This window comes from Chelonia mydas, chromosome 1 (assembly GCF_015237465.2).
Source record: "Chelonia mydas isolate rCheMyd1 chromosome 1, rCheMyd1.pri.v2, whole genome shotgun sequence".
In the NCBI taxonomy this organism is placed as follows: Eukaryota; Metazoa; Chordata; order Testudines; family Cheloniidae; genus Chelonia; species Chelonia mydas.
In genome coordinates, this window is record NC_057849.1 from 42,016,764 (window position 1) to 42,043,219 (window position 26,456).

Consider the following 26,456-nt stretch of genomic DNA (forward strand, 5'->3'; position numbering starts at 1 on the left):
GTTGAGGATTCTATTGTCATCATTGGTTGATGGCATAAATTAGAGGCCTTAGATTGCTGGATATGAGTCACTGTCTCTTTCTGCCCTTCTGAACTGACAGTCATTCAGCATTTGGGGGGGTTTTTAAATTATTTTTTAACACTTTTGAGAAAAAATTGCCCATGGCTTCATCTCTTTGGGTATCATTTCAGTATGTATTCTCATAAAATTGTTTATTTGTTATGATTTCAGTTCCTAACTTTGCCTCTTAGGGATCTGGGCCATTCATAGCCATGACAGCAGCTTTCTCACTTGCCTAAATAGTCTTTTTTCTTGGAATCTCAGCTTTTCTCCTCTAATGAAGTCTACAAAGTGCTAAGAAAATACATAGCAGAAAATGCACTTGCTATGCATATCCTCTGGAGACAATTATTAATTTATGCCTTAATTTTGAGTTCAGTGCAGAGACCTAGGTGAAATCTTTGCCTCTTAGCTAGTACATATTCATGGGACAGCCACACAGGATGAGTCCTTAGAAATATGTTACTAACGTTTAAGTAGTCACCAATATGTGAATGGTAACTAAAGATCCAGAATATAGTTTATCACACTGGACCACATTGTATTACCAGATTGATCACTTGCTTATTTTATTAAATCAAGCAGCAGCAATCAGAAAAGTGCATTTGAGATGCCCAGATTTGTGTCTGATTTGTTACCAATATATAAACATAATAGATTTAGCTCACAGTCTCTCTTGATCTTTGTTCCCCACCTTAAATATAACTCCTTGTCCTTGGATATTCAGGCTAAACCATTGCTTACTGTTCTTCCTAAGGCTCAGAGGCTGGCACACTCATCTTTTTTTACCCTTCCTGTCTTTTCATAAGAATTATTGGTTCTGTTTCTGTTTCTATGCTCTGTAATTTTTTTAAGATAATTTACTAATCTGAAATAATTCCTTTTCCTCATTTGGCAACTTGTTTTGAGATATCCTTTCTTTCTGGTTTTCATATTTACAAGATTTTTGGTTTTATTTTTAAATAAATCTGGACAGCAGAGGGCACTGAGACTGAGGTGGATGCAGGTTGCTTGAGCTCTGAAGTGGCCCCAGGGGAATCTTCTAATGTTGCCCCCTAGAACTCACTCTCCAATTCCAAGAAATATTGCATGCTACTGTTGAAACTCCCAAGATGCCTTCTAGTTCTCTGAATCCCAAAACACCAAAAACAGAGGAGATCTGTCTCCCCTACTTCTACAAGCAAAATGGTGCCTCAGCCGGATGGAATGCAGCTGATGTCTGTACAATAGGTTGCCACAGATACTTATGAAATTAAATCTACAGTTTCCACCCTTTAGACTACCATGACTGAGACAGAGTGCACTACAAGTTCTATCCAGATGAATGAGTGAAGCAGAACACAGAATTTCTGAAGTGGAAGGTGATTTCAAAGAGAACAAATTACAGGTTATGAAGAACTGTAATGATATCAGATCTATTAAGACCAAGCTAATTGATCTAGAAAGCCACTCAAGATGATGTAATATCAGGATTGTGGGTGTTCCTGAGTGCATAGAGAAGGGTAAACGCTCTGAATTTGTCCCTAAACTGCTAACTAAGTTGATGTATCTGCTGGTAGATTTTTGTTTTAATATACAATGGGTACAACGGGCCTTTGTCCTCAAGCCAGCTCCAGGAGATGAGACTAGAGCATTGATTGTGAAGTTCCTGAAGTTTGCAACTAAGGACCTTATCAAATCCAGAGAAAAAAGGATTATGTTATGGGGAGAACCAGCAATTAAAATACTGTTCTTTCACAATTGTGCCCGTGATGTGGTTGCAATGAGGGCAGCTTGTAACCAAGTGAAACAATTGGCTAGGAACATGAACTTGAAGTATTTTATTAACGACCTGGCAACGCTCCATATTAAAAATGGTAAGAAGATAGTACCATTCAGTTCCTGTTAAGAGACAGAAAAATAACTAAAAATCTTCAAACTCCTGCCTTGCAAGAGGAGACATCTATGAAATGATCTGACCATATGGAATTTATGTATTGCTCTCTCAGGTGTGATATGGTTTTTCTAAATAAGCTGATGGGCACTAGTTGTTATTGATATTAGTTCCTTTTTTTCTCTTTCTTTCATTGGGATTGAAGGACTAAAGGGTTATTATCAATTTACTCCCTACTGCCCTAACTCATGGGAAAGGACTAGTAATGTAAAATCCATCATTTGATTAGCAATTATATATATAATCATTGCTTTATTAGATGGTGCTTCCTGAGGACTAGTATATGTAGGTTTTTTGATAATGTGTGATTACTATAGTTGCAATCTTTGGGGTCCCTGGGGATCTCCACGTTTCACCTGATCCGGCCACGCACTCTGGGTGTCAAGTGTGTATGCATATGTCATTTAGGCCTTCAGGGTATGCACTCTCAACTAAAATGTGGCAATTACGTTAGTAAGAAAAGTTTCCAAACTGCAAACTGTTAGTCACCCCTGCTATATGGTTTATTATAAGGATAAAATTTCTGTATTATCCCCCACACCTCATTCATCCAACACTGAGGAAACACTTCATGCTTCGTAGAACTTTGGCATTCTACCTTGACCACAGTAATGCATTCAGAACCTGTAATAGGCTTTTCATAGCATAGGCTGAGAATCAAATGCCAACCAGCATCAACTCAATGTATATCACACTGGATCTCTGACTGTGTCAAGCAATGCTATGATCTTATGAAAGTCTTTCCTCCAGTGAGAGTAATAGCTCACTCCATCAGGGCCCAGTCCACTTCATCAGCCTTTCTGATCAGTGTTCCCATAACAAAGATATGTAAAGTGGCAATGTGGACATCTGTACATACCTCTTTCAGACATTATGCCATCACTCAAGCCTCATGAGACTATGCTAACTTTAGTAAATCCATGTTGCAGTCTCTTTTCAGACGATCCAAAACCTCACTACCTGTAAGGGAATTGCTACAGAGTCACCTAAAATGGAATGGTTTCAGAGTAGCAGCCATGTTAGTCTGTATCCGCAAAAAGAAAAGGAGTACTTGTGGCACCTTAGAGACTAACAAATTTATTTGAGCATAAGCTTTCGTGAGCTACAGCTCACTTCATCGGATGCATGCAATGTATACATGCCCAATTACTTGAAGGAAAAAAACCCAGCAGTTACTTACCCACAGTAATTGTTGTTTTTTGGAGGTGTGTTGTGCACATATAAATTCCACAGTCCTTCCACCTTGCCTGTGACTTTGGTTAATATTTTCACAAACAGAACAGACAGGAAGGTGACACACATGCCCCTTTTATGCTCTTGTCTGGGTGCATGAGGAGAGCAGGGGCACATGTGTTCCCTCACTGTACTTCTGGCAAAAGTCTCTGACTCAAGAACATTGGGCACACAAACACCTAAAGTGGAATGTATATGTGCATAAAACATCTTGAAGAACAACAGTTATTGTAGGTAAGTTACCATTGTTTTTTAGTTTCAGGTCTGATTTTTTAAAAATCTTTTATTTATTGGTTAGTTGGTTTCAGGTTTTATTGTCTAATGCACTGGAGTGTGAAATAACTGTTGCTCCATTATTTGTCACCTGCTTGATTACATGCCACCTTGACAAAATGGCTAACTTGACTTAGTGCATTTGTTTTATTTACAACAAAGTTATATTTCTACATTAAATACAATTCTGTCCTGACACTGGACCCAGTGGGACTACTCACACTTAAAGTTAAGTATGTGTGTAAGTGTTTTCAAGGTGGGAGCCTTGGATCATAACATTAGTGTTACACAGCTTTCATCATCATTCGTTGTTTTTCACAGGACCAGTTTTCTGTGGGAGTGCAGGAAGTCTGGGACTCAAGTGCTAAACTTTTATCAAAAGATAAATTGCCAGTAATTGTAGCTGTTGGGCTAATGTTGTAGATTTTGATCATTTTAGAACTACACTTTTAAATTATTTTTGTGTATTTTGAATAAGGTGTTTTTGTTTGTGTTTTAATTTAAAAAATATTCTGGCAAGAAGACAATAAATGGTTCAAACCTCTAGTGTTATGGCATTTCAACAGGAGACTTTATCAAAATTTTACCAAGTCATTCCAACTATCAGGTTTTAATAGTTTCTTCCTCTCTTAGAGGAAGAAGGGAAAAATCCATATTTATTATATGAATTGATTCCCATAAGATACTATATTATTCTCAATGTGGTTCTCTGAGATTTTACATTGTAATGTTTTGGGGAATTGATAATCGTTTTGTACCACATGCTGCCATTTCCAAATATATCTACCATATTTTCTGTTTTAGAGTGATCAAAAGTGGGGAATAGTCTAGGGAAAAAAGTGTGTAGGGTCATAAAAATACAATATTGACTTCCTCATCTACCTACAACATCAGAAAAAGGTAGATTTGGAAGGAAAACTTGGAGTAGTTATTTATGGATAATAACTGCCAGTTGGAGGTAATCCAAGCCACGAATTTAGGGGGAAAGGGAGCTGGATTGGGGATTTTGGTTAGGCTGATTATAGAGGTGGGGACCAGCTCCTGATCTGAATGTCTCCAAAGTTCAAAGGGTATTTGAATCAAGGATTGCAATTTGGGTCCATCTCTGCTGTACATCAGTGTGTTGTGTGCCTATTAAAATAATTAGGTTTTCTGGTTTTTGTTACATCTGTCAACTAAATGAGAGCTCTAAACTCAAAATATTAATTCAGAGACTTCACACTTTGGCTGGTTTTCTATTGCAAAGGCTCTTTTAATGACTTTATTAATAATATATATGGCAAAGATAAATTGTATAAATTGTTCTGCTAAAACTGCAAATCTTTCTCGATACTGTAGGACTCATCACTACTTTTACAGTCTACTCATAATGTGACTGTGAATGCTCGCAATTCAGATGGTGAAGTCACAGGCAGATTAAACGTGGGTAAGTCTAAATTATTTTCCTTTGTTTAGCATTTTGTATGGATTTTAATGAATATTTGTAAAGAGCTTTGAATATATAAAGGTCTGTATACACGCTAATTGTTCATTATGATAACCACATTTGAATAGCCCACCTGCCACACAATATGTACTAAGATTATATTTCTCACTCACCAATTAATTGGTAACTCCATAAATATATAAAGCATTTGTTTCCTGCAGGTTTTGACAGGAAAATCAAAGGTTTGGTCTGTTTTTGTCTCACTGTCATTAGCTTTTTTCAAAATTGTTTAAATGGTTCTACTTTCTGTTCTTCTTTCACACTCTTTGATATATATGGTTGTACTTGTTTAAATTAGGCACTTTAGGGGTATAACTGACTGGAGGAAGTAATATATATGCTGTTGCAGTTCATTGAAACCGTAGCGTATTTGTGCTTTCATTTTCTCTCTCTGTCCAGAGGGGGGTATCAGCTGGAATCTGAGTGTGGTAAATTCAAATTTGATATGGTCTTGAGTGCTTGTCTTTACATTCACTACAATGGTGTATCATGCCTGAGGCAACTAACAGAGATGTCTAAAGTAAACCTCCTCCTTCAAAGTGTTCTAGAGCAAATTAGGTAAAGTGCCTGAATTATGTCTATTTCTTCAAATTCTGGTGACTGCTGGGTTATCTACACTACAAAAAACTCTAATATTGTCTTCCTCTTTGAAGTGTTGGTTCAATAATTTTTTTATGCTTTTTGAATATATTTTTAAAAAAGAATTATCACCTTACGCTGAGGAATCCAGAACTCTTTAAAAAGACAAGCGTTCTTCTTTGAGTGCTTGTCCATATGTATTTCACTTTTTGTGCACATTCATCCCATGCATTCAAGTTTGGATTCTTTTGGCCAGCAATGGCTGTTGGGGCTGTACCTGCACCCTACATGGCCTAGTACTCCCCTACCCAAGAGGAGAAAGGGTGGCATGACCCCAACTCTCCCCCAGTTCTTTCTTACCGCCTATTGCTATGAATAAAAACTTTGGCAGTATCCAACCCTCTCATTCACTGTGTGATTTATACTTTCTAGTGTAAATAGTTCATGATAGTTGTAGTTTTAGATCGTTAGTTAACAGTTAGTAATAGTTTTAGTCTTTTATTCTCCCTTTTAAAAAAAGACCATATTGTTTTCCATTAGTTTTCCTAATGAGACTTTCCCAGTACCAGGTCCTGCCCTTATGGATGAAAAAAAGTCTCCTAGGCTTAAAAACTGCCCATCTTGTGGTATGGAAATGCTGCTTAATCGTGGACCTATTGTGCCTGAGTAAAGGATATATTCCTGACAAGTGTGTCATATGAAGGTCATTCTCTAAGAGAACACAAAGGTAAGAGAGGCTCACCTCAGGCTATTTTTACTGGGGAGGTCTATGCACCTCCCTTCAGATCCTTCTGCACCAAGGCTCTTGGCTCTGGCAACATTGGTACCCACCACTAGGGTACTGATAGCTTCTGTCCATCCCTTCTTTGGTAGTGACATTCTTGGTACCAACAGCTTACTTGATACTGGGTGATCTGACTCTCTTGGAATCACCACTTTTGTGATATGATTTGCTTAATATAAAGACTGATGAAGCCTTACGTTCATTAAAAGATTCTCAGGCAATACTGAGCTCTTTAGATGTTTACACACCTACATTGAGAAGTAAGCAAGTCAGGCCACAACCATATTTGAGACAAACCTATTACTCACAACAGAGACCATTAGAAATTCCTAAGAAAAGACAGAGGACTTAGAGGAGGAGGCCATCAGCCTCCACTTTGCTGTCCGTTCATCCTGCTGCATCGACATCAAGGAAATGAATTTGACTCTTATTGGTACTCTTATTTGACTTTTATTGTACATCTTCATTATTCTTCCATTACCTACCTACCCACCCCTCATCCCCTCTTTGGGAACCATTAGTTTTATTTTTGTGGGGCCTGGAACCTTATCACTATAGATCAGTGATACTCAGACTGAGGCTTGCGAGCAAGTGGCTCTTTAATGTGTCTCCTGCAGCTCTTTGCAGCACATGATATTAAAACACTATGATTTAAATATTAACCAATCTAAGTTATTAACCAATCAGGATGCTTTTACTATGTTACTAACCAATTGTAGTTGATAAAATAATAATGCTTGGTCAGTCATTTTGCTGTGAGAATTATATGTAATCTCCCCGTCATACTGTTTAAATATGAATATGTATTGTACTATAGTAAATGTAACAATGAATTTACACTACTGTGGCTTTTTTGGGGTAGTGCTGGTTACTAATTTGTCTCCTGAACCACTGAGGTCTGAGTATCACTGCTATAGAGTTTCTAGAGATCATAGAGATGGGGTATTCCATACAGTTGCAGATCTCTCTGTCCCTTTTCATGGGCCCCTACCGTAAGAGCTTGTTACATCAAGAAGTGCAATCACCTCCAAGTCTCAGAGTAGTGGAAGAAGTGCCTCAAGAATACAGGGGAAGGTTACTTTCTAATTCCAAAGCAAAAGTGAGACTGGCACCCTATTATGGACTTGAAACACCTTCATCTGCAGATTCAATTCAGGGTGGTAGCTGTGGCTTCTATAATTCCATCCTTAGATCCACAGGACTGGTACACAGCTCTGACCTCCAGAAGCCCTGTTTTCATATAGCAATTGATCCTGCTCACAGAAAATACCTAAGGTTCAGGTGGTCAATTCCTATTATCAACAGAGTTCTGCCCTTAGGGCTATCAACAGCACTGATGGTATTTATCAAATAACTACTGGTAGTGGAAGCTACTACTGCTACTACAGCCACTACTGGTAGTGGAAGCTTACCTGGGAAAACAGAGAGTCCAAATTTACTCCTACTGGGATGACTGTCCCCAGTGAATCTTCAGTTGGTGATCTGTAATAGTTAGGATTGTACCTAAGGTTCAGGTGGTCAATTCCTATTATCAATAGAGTTCTGCCCTTAGGGCTATCAACAGCACTGATGGTATTTATCAAATAACTACTGGTAGTGGAAGCTTACCTGGGAAAACAGAGAGTCCAAATTTACTCCTACTGGGATGACTGTCCCCAGTGAATCTTCAGTTGGTGATCTGTAATAGTTAGGATTGTACCACAGTTTCTGGAGAATCTTCATGAAGAGACTATTGCCTTTTGTCTTTAGAAGACCAGAATCACATCTTGAATCCATCTGTGTAGCAATGCGATGACTTGCTGGCATGGTGCCTCCTGCTGGTTGTCTCAGGAATTAGCTCTCCAGCATACAGAGCGCCCTCTGCTAGCCAGGGTCTCACCTGCCGCTGCCCCACCACCACCCCCCATGTCCCTCCCAGACCCCAGTGCCCCTTCACCTCAGGGTTCTGCCCCAGCAGTACCCCCACTCTGGGTCTCCCCTCCCAGGGGAACTCCCAACCCTCTATCCCCACCTTGCCTCAGTGGCTATTGCCAGTCACCATCTAGCCCCCCACTCACTGAGGCAGACTGCAGTGTGTAAACCACTCATCACTGGCAAGGGGATCAGACCAGCTGCCTCTGCCTAACCCCAGGCTGCACCTCTGCAACCCTGGTATCTGTTTTGGCTTTTATCAAAAGTATTTAAGTATTTAAGTATTCTAAAGTTAGTGACAATCCACTTCAATAACTATAAAATCGGGATGCTTTGACATGCAAAATCTGTGAAATTCTCTACACCAACCAATAAAGCATGGAAATATGGTAACAATCAAAATGATTTATGCAGTTTGAAAGCAATGTTACAGTTTCTAGGCATAGTGTTGACTATCTCCTGTGTCCATCACTGTAGTTTGAGGTAGCTGCTAAAGTAAGAACAATGTTTGTGCTATGAATTTTTTTGTAACAAATGGGAACAAAGTTATAACAATACAGATAAAACAGTGTCAATACTTAATATATTACTTCATTAGTATTAATTGTCTTCTATAAATTGCTGCACTAGAGTGTCAGATCATTTTTATTTTTCTTATCAGTGTTGTGACATTTCATTTTCAAGTAATGATATTTTTTCATTAGAGACATAATAGGCAGAGAACAGTGTTAATGAAGCATGTTGTACATAAGAGTTTGATAATGTTTTTACAGGGAAAACCCTGAAGCCAGTTTTATAAACTTGACTTAATTAATAACATCATAAAATCATTAGTTTTCCCTTCTTTACTTTTCCCAGAAGGCTTTCATTAAAAACTTCAGTTTTTCTTTCTTTCTTATTTTTAAGATAGAAGCCAAAATGTATTTCATCAAGATCTCTATACGGCAGAAAAATTATTACTTGCATGACTTTAATCAATGTCCAGCTGGATTGTGAGAAGCAAAGATATGATACAAGAGTAATTAATAGAAAGAAAAATTACAAACCTCACTGAAGAATTTTAGAGGTGAATCAGTGTTCCTAAAAAGGAGAACTTACACTGTCCATTCCAGGAGGAAAAGTAGAGTTTTGATCCCAGTAAAGTAAAAGGTGTATTTAAATTTTAGTGACTCAATAGATTTCATAATTTCAAGGCATAACTTCTTGTTTTATTTAACAGTCACCTTCAGTTTACTCAGATTAGCCACCATTTAGAGAACGACAGGAGGCTGCCAATAAAGCACTGTGCAGACTTTTTAATTGATCCTTCTTTCCCTGTTTCCTCTTGTTTTGATGCATGGCAGGTGTGTATTAAACTTCTGTAACTATTAGTCTTCTGTGATACCATAGTGTACTTGGATGTACAGAATAGTGAAACCTTTTTAAGATATAAACAATAAAAATTGAAATACAGGAGAAAATAAAGAAAAATAATGTCAGTAGCAATGCATTTGAGATTAAAGTTAATTAAACATAATCAAATGCAAATTAACTTATAAAAAATTAAACTAGTCATTATGGACAAGATTCTGATACCCAGACTCCCATTGAGTAGTAAGCATCTTACTGTGCAAGAAAGTCCTACTGACATCAGTGGAACACTTGCAAATTAAGGTATCACTCAGTGGAAGAGTTTTGGACTGTCACTCTATATCATTTTCATATTGATCTTTCTCAGTACACAAGAAATATTTTACATTGTCCAATTTCAGCAAAGCACTGAAGCATATTGACTTCAAATTCTATGACCTTTTTGTGCACTGGTTTGGTCTGGAAAGGCATGATGGTGCGCTCGGGGCTAGGAGTCTATAAATTTGTGAAGCCACCTGTTCATTCCCTTCCTTCATGTGCCATGGAGAAAACAGGAAGCTTTGCATTGCTCTCAACATGCTCATAACACTTGCAACTCTGCAGTATGAAAATTATTATAATAAAATCGCATGCTTCGGGGCTTCAGCCAGTTGCTTGCAACAGTTAGGAAGCGATCCTCCTCCTCCTCTCTTTTCCCCCACCCTCAATGCACAATTCAAAATAGAAGTATTTTTGTTTGTTTGTTTGTTTTTGTCTCCTTTCTCTGAAAAATCAGGGATTAGCCACAGCTGGAGATGGGACACCAGCTGGGCATGGATACCAGTGCTCTGCAGTTGCACAGAGAATCCTCTTTCTTAGCATATGTCTACACTACAATTAGACATGTGCAGGGCTGGATTAAGGTTATAAGCAGCCTAAGGCTAATAGGAGGGAAGGGCTAAGTATGAATTACATATTGCAAAAATTATGAAGTCATCAAACATTTATCTACTTACAAATTAACAAGTTTATTTTAAAAAGAAAAGGAGTACTTGTGGCACCTTAGAGACTAACCAGTTTATTTGAGCATGAGCTTTCGTGAGCTACAGCTCACTTCATCGGATGCATAGCATATCGTGGAAACTGCAGAAGACATTATATACACACAGAGACCATGAAACAAAACTTCCTCCCACCCCACTCCCCCGCTGGCAACAGCTTATCTAAAGTGATCATCAAGTAGAGCCATTTCCAGCACAAATCCAGGTTTTCTCACCCTTCCCCCCCCCCCCCCACACACACACATACAAACTCACTCTCACTACTATCTAACCCTTTCACTACACTCAATTCTTCAAACAGATAGTTCTGAGTAAGAGGTAGCACGAGGAATGCTACGCTGTCCTTCTTTTAGGCCTCCTTCCTTCTAGGTGGTGGAGTGCTCATCTCTATGAGGAAGAACACTGCAACATTCCCCATCCTGCTCACCTCTTTCAACCTTGTGCTTCTACCCTCAGCTCTCCACATGACACAGTGCAAAGCCAAGCCCTGCAGGTGTTTTCCCCAAGCTATGGGCTCTACACCACATACCCTATCTCACTCTGACTGCAGTCTGGGAGGCAGCCAGCTTTTATTATGTAAAAGAAAACCACTCAGGTGTAAAATCCACTGAAGTGGAGGAAGTAGTAGTGGGAAAATTACATTGGGTGGCATTGTATTTTAGGCTGTCTTGTTCTGAAAGCTGCCTCCCAGTGTTGTACTGGCTGAGCATAATTACTGTTTTCACATTGAACCCAAATATTATTTGTGGGATGACACCCAGTTTGTGTAGTTAATCTACAGTGATTCACCACATCAAGCCATTCTGTCACTAAGCTCTTCCACAATTAGAATCATAGAATAGAATCACAGGACTGGAAGGGACCTTGAGAGGTCATCTAGTTCAGTCCCCTGCACTCATGGCAGGACTAAGTATTATCTATTCTAGAATGTGTGATCAGTAGCTCTGACATGAGGTTTTTTAAGCATGAGTTCTATGTGCACCATTGCCATATGGTTTGCATTTGTTTGTTTTAAGCTAACAGTTAGAAGTGACACAGATCTTCAGGTGGTTGCACAGTGCTAATACTTACCACTTCTGTACTATGTTAGCTCTTCAAAATCACTGTACAAACATTAAACAAACTTTCAGCTTTTGAATGACTAGGAGTTAGCAAAACAGAGCTATTCCCTGTTGTGTTCTCTGCCCCACCCCCGAACAAAAAGATTTCACTGAAAATCTGCATCTTAAAAGAACCATTAAGGATCTTTCAAAAGAACAGTCCAACCAAGGCTGCTGTAGTGACAGCCTTGTTACATCAGGTCTGGTGTTTGTTTAAGGCTGGTGTAGAATGAAGGGAGAGCTTCCTGTTTCATTTGCATGTGTAAATCAAGCAGACCTTGCTTATTTTTTCCCTTAAAGTGCTCAGAGTTTAGGGGAGGAAAGTGAATGAGATTCTGGTTATACCAGGTGTGGAAAAGCAGAAGGACCAAAATCTATTCTTGTGAAAAAATCTGTTCTCCCTGAAGTCAATAAGGTTACACAGGTGTAACTGTCAGCAGGAATTAGCCTGTGTTCTCATTCCCTTCTCGAATCACACACATTCCATGCTTACCCAATATTTTCCACTTGGGAAAGAAGTTAGTTTGAATTGGGGCAGAAAAATGAGGACTAGCTTAAGGTTTATTTAGCTTTACAGTTTTTGAATGAAACTCAAAAGAAATGAAATGTGAGGTACTTTTATGATGGATTGAACTGCTGGAGAATCAGCAAATGGACAGAACCTGCCTTTAGCCTATTCAGCCAGTCTTTTTATCGTAGCCTGCTAAGAAGTGGATTTAAAATCCTTGAGGGAGAGGGGATGGAGAAACTTGCAACAATGTGGGTTGAGCTTCCTCCAGTGCTTTTGCAACCCCTTAAAAGCACAACGATGTGTTGGCCTGTGGAACTACGCTGAGCATAAGGAAAGAACTTGGTTGCCTGAGCATCCCAGTACAGAAAAATACATCAAGGAAAAAAATTGGATTTCTTTGATTTTTAGTACAGTTCAATACAGTATTGAATACAGTGCATCATAAATCTGAAGCCCCTCGATGGAAGGTATTGTAAAAGTTAAAGTACTGGTATACCAAATGGGATGTTTTGTTTTGTTTTTCCTACAAATGTGTGGGAATTTGTTCCTTATACATGGGAGGGGCAATAGTTCTGGCTGGAGCTGGATAGAGTGTGTGCAGGTTCTGTGCAAGCTTCCCTACCGCTCTGGTACTGCCTCTTTCCTGCACCACCCCCTGGCCCTGACCCCGACCCCCCCTTCCCCCCAGGCACTCACCAGTTGTCCAGAAATGGGACCCAGCACACATAGAAGATGACAGTGATGGGCACTAGGACCCAGGAGTCAGCGTCCTGGAGCTGTCTGCTAGCCTCAGCTGAGGAGAGGGACAGAGGGAGCTTCTTCCCTCCCTGACAGCTAAGCAGACCTCTGGAGGAATCAGGGGTAGGGATATTGCCTGCTCAAACTACACCCACAGCTGGCACAGGTTTCTGTGGTAAGCAGATTTTTAGAGTCCAGTTACCAGTGTTAACCGGATACCTAGCAGTGTGTTCCTACAGCGCAGGGAGATGTGAGGGAGGAATAGCAACAGGCTGCCGGCTGATCTTCGTCCAAGCCACAGGGGGCTGCTTTGCCTTTCCTGCTGGCAGAAGCGCTCCAACAGGGCTGTGTGAGCAAGCTCGCTCCCCCTCACCCAGCCGCAGCCGTGCCCCCTGCCTGACGAGTAGTTCCTAAAACTAGGAGAGCCTAAGGTTAATCCAGCCCTGGACACATGCGGCTGTCCCTTGCCAGCTTGTTCGGTCTAAGGGTCTGTTTAATTGTGATAAAGAGGCTCGGACTTGGCTGCAGCCTGAGCTCTGGGACCCTCCCACTTCAACTTCTTGGACACCACTATCAGCTTCAACAATGGAACCCTACAGACAACTATATACAAGAAACCCACAGATCGCCACACCTACCTTCACAGATCCAGTAACCACCCAAGACACACCAAGAAATCTGTTATCTACATCCAGGATCTCAGATACTGCAGAAAATGCTCTGAAGAGAAAGTCCAGAATACATGTCTTAACACACTTAAAACTGCCTTCACCGAACAAGGATACTCCACGAAGGAAGTAGATCTCATCATGGAAAGAGGCACCCACATACCACAGGGAAACCGTCTTCAATACAGGGGAAAAAAACCACTGGCCTTCAAACAACCCCTCAGCTTCAACAAGGTCATCATCACAAGCAAGTTCCCCACAGGGTATGTCACACCAATTCAAAGCAGCAGCAGACACTGTCAAAACAACAAATGCAAAATCTGAAGACATATCTCCACTGCTACGATGGTAGATACTCTCCAACCACAGGTTTCAGTAGCAACCATGTTAGTCTGTATTCGTAAAAGGAAAAGGAGTATTTGTGGCACCTTAGAGACCATTACAACAACTTGTAACACACCCATCTGCCTACTAAACCACATTGTCTTACGACTTCAGAGGTGTTAATTGGTTAATTTTAAATGGTCTCCTACAACATGTGTGAACTCCTTATGCTTAACAATCTGTCCCACCTTGTATTTAGCATGAACACTCTAGTTTCCTTCTACAGACCTGAAGAAGAGCTCTGTGAAGCTTGAAAGCTTGTCCCTTTCACTTTTACTCGCAGAAGTTGGTCCTATAAAAGTCACTCATTCTGTCTCTCTCATATCCTGGGACCAACATGGCTAAAACAATACTGCAAACATTCCCACATACAGACATTACACACATTTTCTCAACTCCCCCACCCCCAAGAAAATCAGTTATTTCTCTCACAGGCTGGGAAGAGAGGAAGGTAAGGAATTTGTGACGATGTGTGACCATAAGTATCTCTGTACTAATTGCATATTTTGATCTGCGTCCAAAATGTGATTTATGTGCTTGATTACTGGCAATGTTGAAATGATTAGTGGCAATGAAACTATGGGGTTTCAAAACATAAATCAACGTTAAAATGCCAGTAGTGACCCAGGTAGACCCAGCCTACCCTTTGCTCCTGACTAATGAAGCTGTACACCAGCCACCTCAACAGCACCAAGGAAAGATTCAACTATAGGCTCAGCAGGTGCAGAATGACAGTTGACTGTCATTTTCATAGATTGAAGGTGTGACAGTTGGATCACAGAGACCCCCATGGGACTTCCACCTGATGTGCTAAGACTACCTCTGAGCCCATTTTCCCTGCCAGCTTGGGACTTCAGTACCCTGTCTTGCTGAGATAGACATGCTAGCCTGCTGCAAACACAGACCCAGGGATGAATCATGTCCCCCAGAAGCTGCAGACCTAATGAAAACGGCTTAGAAAGTGCTCCTGTCTCTAGCACCCAGATACCCAGTTCCAAATGGGGTCCAAACCCCAAATAAATCTGTTTTACTCTGTATAAAGTTTATATGGGGTAAACTCATAAATTGTCCACTCTCTATAACATTGATAGAGAGATATGCACATCTGTTTGCTCCCCCAGGAATTAATTACTTACTCTGAGTTAATTTATAAGCCAAAAGTGATTTTATTAAATATAAAAAGTAGGATTTAAGTGGTTTCAAGTAATAGCAGATAGAACAAACTAAGTTACGAAGCAAAATAAAACGTGCAAGTCTAAGCCTAGTACAGTAGGAAACTGATTACAGATAAAATCTCACCCTCAGAGATGTTCCAATAAGCTTCTTTCATAGACTGGACTCCTTCCTAGTCTGGGCCCAATCCTTTCCCCTGGTACAGTTCTTGTTAGCTCCAGCTCAGGTGGTAACTAGGGGATTTCTCATGACTGGAACCTCCTTTGTTCTGTTCCACCTCCTTATATAGCTTTGGCACAAGGTGGGAATCTTTTGTCTCTCTTTTGTCCCACCCCTCCTTCTACATGGAAAAGCCCCAGGTTTAAGATGGATTCCAGTACCAGGTGACATGGTCATATGTTCTGTGAGACCCCAAGCCTTCATTCTTCCTGGCCTGACTCACGGGAAGGCTTGCAAGTAAACAGAGCCATCTACAGTCAATTGTCCTGGTTAATGGGAGTTATCAAGATTCCAAACCACTATTAATGGCCCACACTTTGCATAATTACAATAGAACCTGAGAGTTATATTTCATATTTCTAATTTCAAATACAAGAATGATACATTTATACAAATAGGATGACCACACTCAGTAGATTATAAGCTTTGTAATGATACCTTACAAGAGACTTTTTGCATGAAGCATATTCCAGTTACATTATATTCACACTCATTAGCATATTTTCTCAAACTGGGGTCCATGAACCCCTGGGGGTCCCTGATGGTATTTCAGGGGGCCTGTGGGCCCCACTGATCAACTCCTCCCCCTCCCTCTATCTCCTGGAGGCTACTGAAGCCAAACCAGGAGATTTTAGGTGCTAAAAGTCTGGTGGTGTAGCGGGGCTAAGGCAGGCTCCCTACCTGCCCTATCTCCTCACCACTCCTGGAAGCGGCCGGCACATCCCTGCAGCCTAGGGGGGTGGGGGCGCAGGCAAGGGGAGTTACAGGTGCTCTGCCTGTGCGCAGGGGCAGCGCATAGAGACTGCCCTTTCCCCCCGCTCCCCCTACCTAGGAGCCGCTGTCAGAGAGATGTGCCAGTTGCTTTTGGGAGCCACCCGAGGTAAGCGCCACCTGGTCAGAGCCCACACCCCAACCCCCAGCCCAGAGCCTGCACACAAACTCCCTCCTGCACCCAAACTCCCTCCCAGAGTCCGCATCCCGCACCCCCTCCTGCACCCCAACCCACTGCCCTAGCCTGGTGAAAGTGAGTGAGGGTGGGGGAGAGCAAGCAATGGAGGGAGGGAGGATGGAGTGAGCAGGGGGCGGGAGGAGGTGGGGTGGGGCCTGGGGGAAGAGGTGGATTTGGGACAGGGCCTGGGACTGAGCGGCCCTGCCCGAAATGGGTTGCTAAAGTTTGAGAACCGCTGGCCTAGTGAATGGAGGGAGTGGGAGAAGCAGTAGATGTGATAAATCTTGATTTTAGTAAGGCTTTTGACACAGCTCCACATGAGAAATGTGGTCTAGATGAAATTACAATAAGGTTGGTGCACAACTGCTTAAAAAAACGCACTCAAAGAGTAGTTATCACTGTGAAACTGGGAGGAAGTATCTAGTGGAGTGCTGCACAAGTCTGTCCTGGGACAAGTGCTTTTCAGTATTTTCAGTAATGACTTGGTTAATTGATTGGAGATTACGCTTATAAATTTTGTGGATGACATCAGATTGGGAGGGGTTGCAAGCACTTTGGAGGACAAGATTAGAATTCAAATTGACCTTGATAAATTGGAGAATTGATCTGTAATCACCAGATGAAATTATGTAAAGACAAGTGCAAAGTACTACACTTATGAAGTTAAAAATCAGTGCACAACTACAAAATGGGGAATAATTGGCTAAGCAGTGGTACATCTGAAAAGGATCTGGAGGTTACAGTGGATCACAAGTTGAATAAGAGCCAACATGTGATGCAGTTGCATAAAAGGCTAATATCATTGTGAAATGTATTAACAGAGTGTCATATGTAAGACACATGAGGTAATTGTTCCACTCTACTCAGCACTGGTGAGGTCTCAGCTCGAGTAGTGTGTCCAGTTTGAGGCACCACACTTTAAGAAAGAGAAATTGGAGAAAGTCCAGAATAAAGCAACAAAAATGATAAAAGATTTAAAAAACATGGGCCAAGAAAAAGTTGAAAGAATTGGACATGTTTAATCTTGAGAAAAGACTGATAACACTATTATCAAAAGGATGGTAATGAATTCTTCTTCATGGCTATCGAGTTTAGGACAAAAAGTAATAAGCTTAATCTGCAGCAAGGGAGATTTATGCTAGATATTGGGAAAAGCTTTCCAAATGTAAGGATAATTAAGTACTGTGATGGGGCAAGGCCAGATGGCTATAGAAAAGTAGTGGGAGATAGATATATTAGCTCCAGGCTAAACAAATCCCTGGTACCAGGACAAGTTAAATGGCAGCTGCTCCAGGTCAATTAAGACACCTGGGGCCAATTAAGAACTTTCCAGAAGGCAGGGAGAATGCTAGGTTGATTGGGACACCTGAAGCCAATCAGGGACTGGCTGAAACTAGTTAAAAGCCTCCCAGTTAGTCAGGTGGGTGTGGATATCAGGAGCTGTGGGAGGAAGTTGTGCTGTTGGAGAGTCTGAGCAGTACACACCATATCAGGCACAAGGAAGGAGGCCCTGAGTTAAGGGTGAAGTGCAGCTTGAGGAAGTGGGGGCTGCTGTGGGAAAGTAGCCCAGGGAATTGTACGTGTCATGTTTCTAAAAGGTCAGCTACCATAGCTGATACTATTAGGGTCCCTGGGCTGCAGCTGGGAGTAGAGGGCGGGCCTGGGCTTCCCCCTTTGCCCCCCCCCCCGCCCCCCGATTAATCACTAAGACTGGGAGACAACAGAGACTGTGCAAGGGAGGATAGCTTCTCCTCACCTCCCTTGCTGGCTTATGATGAAAATGGCTCAGTAGACTGTGACCCTTGTCTCTAGAGAGAGAAGGGGTACGTGGAGGGTCACAGTGAGCCTCTGAGGCTAGTGAAATCCACCAGGAAACCCGGGACCCATGGAGAGAAGGACAGAGCTTTGTCACAGTACTAAAATAAGTTATCAATGGAAGTTGTGGACTCTCCATCAGTGGAGGCTTTTAAGAACAGGTTAGACAAACATCTGTTAAGTATAGTCTTGATATACTTGGTCCCGTGTAGGGGAATGGACTAGATGACCTCTCTAGGTCCCTTCCAGCCTTACATTTCTATGAGTCTATGAAATGGGAATGATAAAGAATTGGCCTGAATGGGGATAGCGATGGAAATTGTCTAGGCTGTTACAGGCTTGCCCACAAAGCAACTCTTGGAGACCAAAATAAAATATGTTTTAGTGATTTAGGAATCTGTGAGTCTGTTAAGAAGGGTAGTTGCCATTTTGAAGAAGAAAAACGCAACCCCCCTTTGATCTTGACAGGAGTCATTCTCTTCAACAATCAGCGAACTCCAAATAGATTCACAACTGGCAATCTACATTTCAGGCCAGACAGTGCCAGACAAACCCTCTGCTTTGACTCATTTTAATGTGTTGATAGGATGGCCAGTCCACTGGATGATTTTTTTGGCATTCGAAGTCTGAAAATATTTTTCAATTAATTTTATGTGATTTAAGAAGAACATGATAGGCAACTTTTGTAAAATGTGGAGCCAGAACTGCACTTGATGTGTAAACAGCTAAGGGATTGTTTTATGAAGAGCTTATTCTCCCTAATAATGAGGATGTTGCAAACATATCAATGTCATCAGTATTTTTGTTAATTAAGGAAGCGATATTACACTTATAATGATCAAAGATCCTTCATATGTCCGCCATTACCATAGTATCTTCACAATTCCTAAATGCCTTTAGATGACTCACAAAGTTGATAAGAGTGGATTTTGAATAACCTGGTGTTACATGGCTGATTATTTATGTATAGAGTGCAAGAAAGGAATCATTATGAAAGTTCACTTAATAATCATTTATCTTGTCAAATATGCTTTTCAGGTCCTAAAATGGTAGAAGTCCATGGTCAACAGTTTCAGATCAACTCCGTAGATGGCAAGCCACTTTTTACAGTGGATGAAAATGAAGTTTTAGTTGGTACAGATAAACTTCGAATCACAGGTTCGTAATAGACATTTAAGAAATGCCTGAAAAATCCGTTTCCACATATAACTAAAGCAAAACCACACACAGTTCATCTAAAATAACATTTACATTAAACCATGTGCCTGTAAACACAAGTTCTATCTTTACCTCATTAGGAAAGGGAAAATTTGAAAATGTTCTGACCTTTATCAATAAATTTAATTGCTGGGTTAGGAATGTCATTAGCATTATAATGGGGTTTGCATAAACTTCACCCTAAACTAACTCTTGTGGGTAGCAGACGTTGTGCCTGAGCTGTTTTTCTCATCCATTTCTTATTTTAAGTACACGTGGTAATTGATAAACTAGGACTGAGGGAATCCTGCATGGTCTTATTTGTGTAACCATTTGGATTGAGAATTCTACATGGAACTTTTGCCCAGTTCTGCTGTAAAACAGTGATTTTTTTTATACCTTCTTTTAAAGTGACAACATGCTCTTATTTCCCCTTGCCTTTGATATTTACACCATAGCACTTTATTAAGTATAGTGCATTTAAAATGTCACTTACCAAAAGACAAATTTGCCTTGGACGTTATCAGATCATGTCTGAATAGTTCTGCACATTAACATTAATTCAGAACAGTAGTTACTATGCTTTCATTTGATAGCATACATAAAGACATTTTACTCTGCTCCATTGTAAACTAGTACTTACGTGACCTGTAGCCACTAACAACATTTTCCAGGTCTAAATTGCTTTAAAATGTACATATTAAAGTTCAGTTGCTCTGGATTTAAATTGGAATAATTCATCAAAGAAAATACTGACATTGCCACATAACTTACTTTCAATTTCAGTTTCCATATTTTAGAATCTAATTACGCCTGCCATATTTAACTTGCTTTCATTATTAGTACTCTAAAAACTTGAGGTCTTAATTTTAATAGATCAAGGCAAGTTATTTCACTGTATAAAAATATAACAGTAGTAGTTAGTGTACAATTAGCACTTCTAAGACAAATTTAAGTTAAAATATTTGTGTTCATAAATTATGTTTATTCCTCAGGGTTATATCTTAAGACTTTTTGCTTTTTAACTTAATTGAAATTACAACTTTACTTAACCAGGAAACCACCTCAAATGATTATTATATACCCATGGGACACCAAATTTTAACAAAAAAGCATGGTTAGCATGTTTAGTAAAGATATGAAAGACTGGACAATTGTTAGTTGATTTTGAAAAGGACTATCTGTGCACAAAGTCAAAATCATACATTCATTGAAATAGTGATGTTAAAATATGTATTCTACTCCTCTTTTAATCTTCTAGTTGGCAAAGATAACTGTGCAGTTTCATAGCTAGTATGTAGACATACAGTATAAGGCTTGATTCCCTTTCACATCACTGAAAATCAGGAGCAAATCCATTAAAGTCAATTAAATTGTTCCAGTATGAAAGCTGTATAAGTGAGAGGACAATCAAGCCCACTATAACAATTTTTAAAATAAGCTCTTTTAAAGTATTACTTGTTCATTAAAGACAATGTTATTAGTTTTGTATAGAATGTTGAGTAAGCTGTGGACACATGATACATGCAGGCTTCAAAAACAAATCAAGAATATTTTGAAATTCTTTATCTTTATGTACAATATAGTGACGCATCTTCACTTCTCTTTTCATCTCTTATATACCTTATTCATCATCATCACTCCCATAACCACATTGGTCGTTGGGACACTATCGTTGATGAGCAATCAGCAAATTGTCTCCACCCCTGACAACTGTGTCTCTGTGAAGTCCATTCCTGTCCACTCTTTTATGTTGTCAATCCATCTCTTCTTTTGTCTACCTCTTCTTCTCTTCCCCTGTATTGTCCCTTGGAGGATGATCTTGGCATCTAGGCCAGATGATCTTGTTACATGGCTGTACCACTTCAGCTTGCGCTTCTTTACGGTCATCAGGAGGTCTTCATATGACCCAGCGCATTGGGTGATGTTGCAGACCTCTTCATTGGTGACGTGGTCAAAGTAGGAGATGCCCAGGATTTTACGGAAGCATCTCATCTCTATTACCTGTATTTTCTGTTCAAGTTCTGCTGTAAGGGTCCATGTCTTGCACACATACAGAAAAATGGAGATGACCAATGTGTGCAGCAGTTTCAGTTTGGATTCCAGGGAGATGTTCTAATTCCTCCAAATTGGCTTTAGCTTTGCCTAGTTCTTGCCGGAATTTCTGCCTTGGATCCTTCATCAGTGATTATTGCCCCCAAATACTTGCACTGTTTCACTGTCTCCAGCTCTTGTCCACTGACAGTGGTATGTGAGCTGATCCCATCACCTTTGTTTGTCATCAGCTTGGTTTTCTCTGCACTGATTTCCATGCCATATTTTATGGAGGTTTCATCCAGTCATTTCACAAGGTTAGCAGTTCATCTTTGCTGACTGCCAGGCCATCAATGTCTTCAGTAAAGCGAAGATTTGAGATTGTTCGCACTCCCCCGCCCCACCAGTGCTGACTGTGCATATGTGATCTTCTAGAGCATCAGTCATTATGCACTCCAAGCAGATGTTGAACAGTGTGGGTGAAAGAAGGCAGCCTTGCGGACTCCAACAGTGGCGCAAAACCACTGTCCTATTGTGCCATTGCCAAGAACTGCACTGCTGGCCTTGGCATACAGTTGTTTAATGGTAAGAATAAGCTTATGACCAACTTTCAGAGTAACAGCCGTGTTAGTCTGTATTCGCAAAAAGAAAAGGAGTACTTGTGGCACCTTAGAGACTAACCAATTTATTTGAGCATAAGCTTTCGTGAGTTACAGCTCACTGCATCCGATGAAGTGAGCTGTAGCTCACGAAAGCTTATGCTCAAATAAATTGGTTAGTCTCTAAGGTGCCACAAGTACTCCTTTTCTTCTTATGACCAACATTGTACTTCACGGTTTCCCAGAGAGCTTCTTGCCATACTCTGTCAAACGCCTTCTTGAAGTCAACAAAGAAGTGGTAGATGTCCTGCTGGTGTTGTAAGTACTTCTCACATAGAACACAAAGGTTGAAAATCTGTTCTGTGGTACTTCTTCCAGCACAAAAGCCAGCCTGTTCTTCAGCGATGATATTGTCTGCTTGGCTTCAATCTGTTCAATATGACTTTCAACATCACTTTGCTGGGATGGCTAATTAAGCTTATGGTCTGGTAATTTTGGACACAATTGTAGGTTGTCTTTCTTTGTCAGAGTGATGATTAGTGACAGTCCACGTGGAGGGCCACTCATCAGTCTACCAGATCTTGTTGTAGATCTTGGTGAGTACATCTATTACTATTTCTCCTCTGAATTTCATCAGTTCATCTGAGATGTTGTCAATATCTGTAGCCTTTCCATTCTTGAGTGATTTAACAGGTGTCTCCACTTCATGTAGTGTTGGAAAGTTATCTTCCTCTGTTGAATCTGTGCTGTCTAAGACACTAGGATCTCCATTTGTCTGGTGGTTGTATAGATCAGAGCAGTAGTTTGTCCACCTATTGATGATGTCCCTTTCTTCTGTAAGATTGTTCCCTTCTTTGTCTTGAATTGCATTAGCTTTAGTCCATCTTTCCTTTGTTAGATCTTTTACAACCTGGAAGGCTCGTTTGCTATTTTTATTATTGATACACTCTTCAATTTTTGAGCATTATTTTTCAGTCCATATCTCCTTGGCCACCTTCATTCCTTTCTTGATCTTTCTGCCCATCGCTTTGTATTTATCAGCTCCCTCAGTGCTGTTCTTGTCTCTCTTTAAATTCTCTTCTGATGTCACACATTTATAGTATTTCGTTTCTGACCTATGGTTTTGTCTTCTTACGATGTTTCCCAAGGATGTCCATTGCTGCCTCATTCCTTATAGCATTGAAATTGTTGGTCATTGTTTCTACATCTTCCTCTAGAGCAAGCAGCGAGCCAAATTTTCTGCCAATCATTGCTTTGAATGACTGCAATGTTTTAGTCTCTGAGTCTTTCTAAGTCAAACTTGGTTCTGGTGAACTTTGGCCTGACAATTTTTCTTAGCCATAGCCAAAAATTTAGTATCACAAGGTTGTGATTACTTCCAATATCAGCACCAGGGATGCTCCTTGTTTTAGCTTGGTTAATCCCAGAACAAAATCGGTTTTGCACCATGATGTAGTCAACATGGCACACACCTAATGGTCTACATCACAGCCAGATTGATCATCTGAATGCTTTATGTGCTCCTAATGTGTTTGCAAGAACCAGATTGTTATAGCTGGCAAACACCAAAAGTCTCAATCCCATCTCATTGGTTACCGCATTACAGAGAGGACCACAATAATCTCACCAATCTGCCTGTGTATCAGTACCCACTTTAGCATTCCAATATCCTTGTACAATCAGGATATCTTTCTTGTGTACCTTATCGATGATATCATGGAGCTGATTGTAAAAATCTTCAATTTGCTCATCGTCATAGTCTGTTGTAGGGGAGTAGACTTGTACCACTGTGATATTAAATGGTACTGCCTTTAGACGGATAGAAATAAGCCTGCTGGACCCTGGGTGGCATCCTAATACTGAATTCTTGATATCTTTATGCACAAGAAATCCTATGCCATTGACATGTTTGTCCTCTCCACTGTAATAGAGTACATGGCCTTCTTCTGTTATACTTCTTCAAAGTTCTTCCATCTAACATCACAGATTCCTAGGAGGTGTCAGGTGTATTGTTCCATTTTTTACGTGAGTTCTTTCAACCTCCCTGTTTGTCTCAATGTCCTTACATTCCATGTGGCTATGGTGGTGATATCTCTTCCCAGGATCCTCTTTGTTGGAGTTACACCAGTAGTATACTTGTCGCGTCTGCCCTGGTGGGAAACAGATGGCACGGTCATTATTAACCCGGGCTGCAATCAAACTGGTACGGACATCGTTGACTTGCTCATCATATGGTGTGTCTTGTGCAAATTTCTAACCTGACCAAGCCCATCCCTGTCCAGGCAGCCCCCTTTTAGTTGCCTCTTATGACATGCAGGAGGAACACTGGGCCTATTCTGTCCCCAGACCCACAACTCATTAATCACTCATTAGGAAAGCTGACTGTCTTGCAACTAAAATACAGCATAGCAGAGGATAAAAATCATTTGTAAATTATAGTAAAATTATATTTCAGAAAACCACATGATTATTCTGAGAGTTCACTGAGCAGCCTAACTCCTGAAATCACCTTTTTCTCATCAAGCTTGAGATATTTGACCTAGTACTGTCAGAGTTACAGTGCCAGACAGTTCTCATGGTGATCAAAAAAACAAAAGTAAGGTCCAAATGACCCCCACTTCTGTGCTACAGAGGGGAGCAAATATGCAGAGAAAAAAACAGGTGGACCCCTGTGCAGGTAGAAATATAGCTATGCAGAAGGTTTCACCTCCACTTCAGAGCTTGACAGATAATTGGCCTGAGACAATACTGAACCCAAATAGTTTGCTCTCTGGGCCTGATCTTCTGTTGTCCTGCACTTTGTGTAATCATTTATACCAGTGCAAAGTAAGTGTAAATAGGTTTTACACTCCCTTTGTGCTCACCTTTGCATTGGTGTAAATGAGCCGTGAAGAATCGGCACACGAGACTCCCCTCTCTGGAACAATAGTGCATACCTTGGGGCAGTAAACCAATGGTTGTATTGCTAATAATGCTTTTGAGCTGCCATGACTCGAGGGGTGAGGTTGCAATGGAATACCTAGGAGTCCCTCTAAAATCTGGTTGGGATCCAGGGTTATAGGAAGCCTGATTTCTGGCCTCTCTTGATCATGCTGCACCCTTACATCCCAGTGCTGCAGTTTAGGGAGCAATGTACAGAAGGAGAAATACCTGCCATAGTAGTTTAGAGTGAGCCATGGAGTGGTGGCCATGGTCTGAGCACTACCTGGAGATCTGTGACCCCATGTTCAAGGCCCATGATTCCTCATACCACTCCTCTGATCTTTGTATCACTGGCAAACTTTATCATTAATGATTTTGTTTTTTCCAGGTTCTTACTAAAAATGTTAAATGACATCGGGTCAAGAATCAATCCTTGTGGGACCCCACTAGAAGTAGCCCCACTCAATGATTATTCCCTGTTTACAATCACATTTTGAGACTTATCAGTTTGCCAGTTTTTAATCCATTTAATGTGTGTCATGTTGACTGTATGGTACTAGTTTCTTAATCAAAATACCATGCAATACAAAGCAAATGCCTTCCAGGCATCTAAGAATATTACACCAACATTTTTCCCTTTATGAAACATACTTGTAATCTCATCAAAAACATATAAATATGCAATGTCACAATAGAGTTTCCAAGGCAATAACACATAAGTGTTATAGATGGTGCATGGAGAGGTGAATAGTATTCTGTTAATAGTTTGTTTTTTGTATTTGAAATGTAACCTTACATTTTAATTTCCTGGTTTTCAGATGGGTGTGTGTGTGTGTGTGTGTGTTAAACCATAGTTCTCAGTTACATATTTTCCTCTTAAATTAATGATACATACTAAAACCTTCATTTCAGCTTTGCTCAGTTTGGGGTTTTTTGGTTTGAAAAGAGTGCCAATATCCATGCTGAAAGGTGATAGTCAGCAATACCTCTTAAAAGTTTTGTCTAATGTTGGCTGTGGTTCTAGTTGATAATCAGACAACATTTAGCATTGCCAAAAAGAGCTTTTTTTCAGAGTGAACAAGCTTACATCCAAATGCAGAGTATAAGTGGAGCAGACACAGAGATAAGTTACCAAGTAGCACAGGGAAAGCATGAAAATGCAAGGAAAAACACACCAAAATTAATGCAGAAACAAATGCACAAATACAAAGCAGGGGAGACAGACAAAATGCAAAGGAAGACCTGTAGATACTATGGAGAAAAATATGATAATGGAAAATGCCCTCCATATGGCAATAATTGTGGCAAGAGGAAACATGTCCTTGCTTGCAAACAGAAAAGCAAAGAAGAATGCACCATATTGAGGAAGCAAGCAGTGGCTCACAGGATGAACCTTTGCATGTATATGACATTAGTGTAATGCAAAATAGCAGATGTAAATGGTTTGTAATGCTCAAACTCTCACCAGATGCAAAGACAAGATAGGAGCACATAAACA

At 40.4% G+C, this 26,456-nt stretch overlaps 1 protein-coding gene across 1 annotated transcript in view; it reads left to right on the top strand.

The window, feature by feature from the left end:
- SGCG (sarcoglycan gamma) overlaps positions 1-26,456 on the top strand; it is a 125,557-nt gene that overhangs the window by 59,726 nt on the left and 39,375 nt on the right. The window contains exons 5-6 of the mRNA XM_037891116.2: positions 4,838-4,925; positions 19,245-19,364. Of these exons, the coding sequence (XP_037747044.1) occupies positions 4,838-4,925; positions 19,245-19,364 (208 nt within the window). The remainder of the gene's footprint in view (positions 1-4,837; positions 4,926-19,244; positions 19,365-26,456) is intronic.